At 33.7% G+C, this 6,096-nt stretch overlaps 1 protein-coding gene across 1 annotated transcript in view; it reads right to left on the bottom strand.

Annotated features, from left to right (window-relative positions):
• LOC115966472 ((-)-germacrene D synthase-like) overlaps positions 1-2,254 on the bottom strand; it is a 16,857-nt gene extending 14,603 nt beyond the window's left edge. Inside the window, exons 1-4 of the mRNA XM_031085704.1 lie at positions 1,985-2,254; positions 1,523-1,799; positions 856-1,231; positions 540-758 (exon numbers count right to left, since the gene is read on the bottom strand). Coding sequence (XP_030941564.1) covers positions 540-758; positions 856-1,231; positions 1,523-1,799; positions 1,985-2,113 — 1,001 coding nt within the window. The 5' untranslated portion in view covers positions 2,114-2,254. The remainder of the gene's footprint in view (positions 1-539; positions 759-855; positions 1,232-1,522; positions 1,800-1,984) is intronic.
• Between the last annotated feature and the right edge of the window lie 3,842 nt (positions 2,255-6,096).

Here is a 6,096-nt window from a genome sequence, read left to right on the forward strand (position 1 = left end):
TTTTTTTTTTTTTTTTTTTTTTTTTTTTAATTTGTAGATTTCAATTTTGTTTTGTTGAGATAGAAAAGAGAGAGTAAGTGATTTTCTAGCTTCTGTGTGTGGAACACTATAAGTATTATACTCTAAAACTTTCACATGAATAAAACCAACAGTCAGTTATACATTAAAAGAAGATAATTTTTTATTTTTATTTTTTAAAAAGTGGTAATAGTTTTAGCGTTTTAATTTTTAAAAACATTATTTTTCATCCATTGGTTAATATGGGCTTAATTAATATTTTTGCAAGTAAAGATACATCCTTATTGGTAAAGATACGACCTTGAAAAATGATATTCTCCATTCTAATAGAAATTGAGAAAATCCATTTCATGGTTACGATTTTATTTTTTTAATTTGATAGTGCATAGAGTACTCTATCATTTAAAATTTTAAGTGATGTCGTTTTGAATATATCTTTAGATTTATAATATTTAATTTGAATCATGATATCATTCCATTTCAAATGGAGATGAAGAGGATCCTATATGCTTGCATTAAACCTTTTAATTGCGTCTGTGAAGAGCTCGAGTTCTTTATGTGTGCCATATGCATCATATATGTCATCTATGGTTGATATCATGCACATTATTTTGGTTAGCATCTTCCTATCAAGAGAGTATTGGGGTTCAAAGTATACTCCCAAAGCCCAGAAGTATAACTCCACCATCCTATCTCGTGCAAAAGATAGGTTTGTTGCAACATCTATACCTTTCCACCACCTAAATTACAATTTCAACAAAAATTGGCTGGTCAAATCATGTCTTATGAAAGCTTAAGAACAACACCAATGTAGTGAGATATAGTTAATGAACTTACCTTGAGATATGGCTAAGTTCCTTTTGGTGTTGTTTTTGCAACATGTTAAAATCCAATTTTGCAAAGTTTAGTAGAACTTCATTAGGTGAAGCATTTTCTTGGTAGATAGAAAAGTATCTCCTGGCCTCTACCCTTGGCAAGCACTTTCGAATAGGTCGATTTAAAGCATGGCTTACTTGTGTGGCAAGAGGAGGGCTGAAATTAATCGCCATTGATTCAAGGTGAGTGGTAGTAAACTTAAGTGCTTCATCAAGTATATCTTCTCCATGCACCCTCATATGTGTAGCTTCATAAAAGCTTAACATTCCATTCACATCGTTAGTAAGTGATTCCTTGAAGTTTCCCATATTGTCTTTGAATTTGTTGAAGATATCTACTTTACCACCCAACACAAGGCATGCATGAGCCATTAGTAGATGATATGAAAATAATGATGGAAGTGAATGCGTGATCATGAAAATTAACTTTTAGCTTGTTTGAGGATATGTTTGGAATGAAAAGAGATGGAGGGAGAGGTGAGGAGAATAGAGGGGAAGGATTTAAGGAAGCCAGAATATATTAAAATTTAGCAAATTCCAATCACCTGCTCCCTTCTCTCATCTCCCTCAATCCAAACATAAAGTAAGTTTTCTTAAATAAACAAATAACCAAGCAAAAGAGTGCTTACCACTTAGAATGTTATAACCTTGTTGTCTAAGTAATCGAAAATGAAGTGCAACGGTGTAAAGAGCATCATCACTTTCTTGGACATCACACGTATAATGATACTTGTGAATTTGTTGTAATACTTCATCAATCTCACCTTCAAAATGGTACGACACTCCTAAGCGTTGGATTGCATCAATCAACTCCAACTTTTCTAGAAGATTATCGATGGGAGCCATCAACATCCTTTGCACTTCTTCCTTCAACCCTTGGACTTTCTCCAAGTCATCAATAGTTTCCTAAAATTGGAAATCGAAATAAAAAATTAACATGTTACCACTGTTTATAAGCATCATTTGTCATTTAAAGATGATGTATTTTAAGACCATGACATTTGAATATTGGCTATGAAATGAATCACAATTTATATTAGAATATTAATTTTATTATGTAGCCTAACATGTCAAGTGGAAGAGATATATACCTCGGATTTATTAGAATAAGAGAGGAAATGGTCTCCCCATAAGCTTGGACGAAAATTTGCTAAGCGACGATGTACCTTAGCATCTTGATTTTGGGTTTGAGCAGTAGCCATGGAAATTTGTTGAGACATTTTGGGAGGTGAGAGAACAACTTAGTGTTGAAATGGTGCAATTAGCAAAAGCTTTAATGTATGCTTCTTGTCCTTCAAAAGACTGGCATGAGAGGAAGAGCTTATGTGCTTAGGTATTTATAGATATAGCTGAGGCATGCACTTTGGTTACATTTGATAATTATTAATTTGTATGGGTGAGTGGTGCTATGTATAATCACACTCCTAGTAATATTAGTGATTGGAAAATGCATAAATATTGTGGGACAAATGCATATACCTTAATTGGGTTGAAATGCAAGTTTTGACATTAAACCAAAAAAAGAAAAGTCTCTAAGCATGTGTGATGAGACTCGTATTCCATAATTTTCATCCATTTGCTGCATTGCTTCTAATTTGATTGCTAGTTGGTTGATTTTTGCGAAATCTGTATAATTAGGATTATAATTTTTAGAATACTAGTCAAAGGAAATGCCTCTTGAACTAATGACACCTGATACTATGCACGTGCCCCAAACCTCTCTTTTTGTTGGGCAATTATTTTCAGTGACTTTTAATTAGTCACAATCAAAACTTATGTTTTTTTTCAAATAATATAAGTACAATATACAACAAACTCATGAATTAAACAATATTTTGGATGATGAATATGTATTCTGAAAGATACATCCAACTAAATTATTATAACAAATTTAGTATAGAGACCTTTTGAAAAGAAATTGAGGGTTAGATGTATTTCGTTACCTATTTCAATAATTCTAACAAAATTTGCCATTAACCTGTTTTGAAAGTATGAAGGTAGAATAAATTTGTGTTTGAAATATCTAGAGAGACTAAACATAGACATTGTGATCACAAAACCAAATAAGCATATGCTTGGCAAGAATTATTAACTTCCACACCCTCCCCCACCCCCTCCTTTTTCTTTTTCTTTTTTCTAAATATATCCCTACACTGCTCCCATTTTACCGACATCATCTATCTGCAATGAAAAAGAGGGAGAGGGCCAGAGGGGGGCTCTTGAACACTGAAGCAAAGAATCGAAAGAGGGAAACAGTAGAATAGTTTTTAAAAGTAAATTAAAACGTAAAAAATTATTAAAAAAAATATCGTGATGTAGAAAATTATGAGGCTTCAAAACTAATGTGACAAACTTTTGTGAAGCCTAACAAAATAAATTAAATTATTCAATTTTATATTATATATAAATTTGTTACAAATGTATTTATTTAATAGTTATAAGTTATTCACTAGAGGAGCCTAGAACCCGGGAACTCGAACCCCAATTTCAAACCAAAACCAAAAAAATGAAACAATCAAAGTAGAGAAGCAAAAACCTGAATGTAATCGACGACGAAATTCTGGCCGGAACGACGATCCAGCTCGGAAGCAGAAATTTGTTGCGGTGCTGCAGAAAATTCAAATTGAGGTTTCCACGATCAGAGGAAAAAAATGTAGGAAGGTTGTTGATTGTGGGCGTGGAGAGAAGGAAAAACCCTAGAAATTGTAGTACCTTTGGTGTCCTTCGTTGCCAGTAAGAGCTGAAACCCTAGCTAGTCAGAGAGAGCGAGAAATTGAGAGAGATAGAGGGTTTGTTGAATTAGAGAAAGGGTTCTTTATCACTAAACAATCCCTAGAGATCGGAGAGATGGAGGGTGACGGTGAGATTGGAGATGGAGGGTGAGGATTGAGATCGAGTCTTGGAGAGTGAGGATTGAGATCGGGCTCTTGAGAGGCTAGGGTTGAAAATGTCTGAAGGAATGGTATATAAACAAAGCCTAAAGCCGCATTTTTAACATGCGGCTATAGGCAAAATCTGAGGCCCCATTTTTAAAACGCGGCCCCAGTTTGGTCTGACGCCACGTCTTTAAAATGCGGCTTCAAATTTGGTTTGAAGCCGCGTTTTAAAGACGCAGGAATTTGAAGTCGCGTCTATAAAACGCTACTTCAGATATGCTAGAGCCGCATTTTTAAAATTCGGCCACAGTTAAGGAAAACAAAAAAAAAAAAAAGTTTGCCCAAAAATTAAATATGGAGGTCCTTAGGCCGCGTTTTTAGCTCAAAAAAACGCAGCCTAAGCACCCTTCTATGGCCCCGCGTAAAAAACGCGACTTTAAGGTTTTTTTAAGCCGCGTTTTTATAAAACGCGACTTCAGTCTATCTTGGGCCGCATTTTTTATAGCCGCGCCTTAAAAAACGAGGCCCAAGGCCCTCGCGTTTTGTAGGGTAAGTCTATTTAAGAATGCATTCCTTCATTTTTTTTCTTTTTTAATAGATTATCTTTGGTGTTATTTTGAAACTTTTAATGAAGGTTGATTTTTTTTTTCAACCTTTAAGTAGGTATCTCGCATTAACTAACCACAGCTATGAAGCTTTATAATGATACAATTGACTATTGTATTTTCTGATTTTCTAGAAGCATGTGAGCAAAACTTATGGCAATAAGATTGTGGTTGATATGAAATTTGGAAGAGATTTTTTCAATTTTTCTTGGACTAAAAGAAAAATGAACAAACATATATCAGTGACAGCTAGCTCCTCCCCTTTTCTCTTCTATCTTTGAGTTGAGAATCATAGTTTTCTCCTTTCTGATGTCATCTGAATGATATATGTGAAGATGGTTTACATGAATTTCATACTAAACTAAGTTAGTATAGGAATTTGAATGTAAAGATGTTAGAATTATTGCTAATAGCTTAAACTTTTCAGATGATGGGTAAATTAACATGATACTAAAACAAGAGTCTTGAGTTCGATTCATTTTTTTACTCTACAATCGGTAATTTGTCAAAAGTGATGTCACTTTTAACGTCTTCATTTTTTAGATGCAAAACAGTTTGTCTTGGTTACATACCTTATCTTATTATTTTATCCAAAAACACAAGCAACTGTTATCAAGCCTATTTTACATATGTACTTAATTAATGATAATTTTTCACGTAATATAACACACACACCTCGGAGCCATTATAATAAGAGAGGAAATGGTCTCCCCATGATGTCTGGAAATGGAGCAGAGGCATAACTTAAGCCTTATTAATGTGTGCCTTTTGTCCTACAAAGTTCAAACACTAGCATGAACGAAAGAGATTCTGCGCTTAGGTACTTATAGATACAGCTGCGGCACGTAATTAGAACCTCCCCTTCATAGACCTTTTTTTTTGCTAATTAATTAATTACCTCTATATAGAATGCAAATTAGATAAGCTTACTAACTCACCTAATACGTGTAAAAGAATAGTTCACAAAAGTCATTCTCTCTTATCTAGAATTATATGCTCTTATGTGGTTTTCTCACAAATTGAAATGTCAAATCCCTACATGTCGGTGGACAAAGCCATGCACAAAAGGACATATTGAGCAAGTGGGAGATGACAGCTGGTACATGTGCAATTTCACATTCAGAATAAATATATTTCTCCCATTATTATAAATAAATAAAAAAAATCTAAGAAAGTTCATGTCAAGATGATCAATTTGATTTCCAAGTGTTAGTAATTGAGTCAGTTTGACCCAACTCATAGCGTATGGCCCATTGATTACTTGATAAGTGAATTTAAATTTGAGTTGCAATCTAAACTAATCTTGATATGAGTTGTCAAGATAACATGGTGGAGTTGGATTTTCAAATGGATATTAGAATTGATCAAATGTGGTTGTGCTTATTTTTTAATATGTGATAAGATGACATTACATGTTTGGATTGGAGGGTATAAGATTTTAGTTTTACACGACATTCTTATAGAATTTAAAATCTTTAAACATTAGCATGAATGAAAGAGCTATGCGCTTATATGCACTAATATTCACAAGTTATAACTAAGGCACATACTTAGAACCTCCCTGCATGGATGTTTTTTTTTTCCTCTAATTAATTACCTTCCCACAATATTTCCTTTCAGATTATCAAGTTGTATTTTCCTCCCACTCAGAACCCATCAAACTCAAGCTCTGCCTCAATATTAATATTGGAAAAGAAAGGAAAACTATAACCTAATTTCCAT

The sequence above is a fragment of the Quercus lobata genome, chromosome 11 (genome assembly GCF_001633185.2).
Source record: "Quercus lobata isolate SW786 chromosome 11, ValleyOak3.0 Primary Assembly, whole genome shotgun sequence".
Lineage (NCBI taxonomy): Eukaryota > Viridiplantae > Streptophyta > Magnoliopsida > Fagales > Fagaceae > Quercus > Quercus lobata.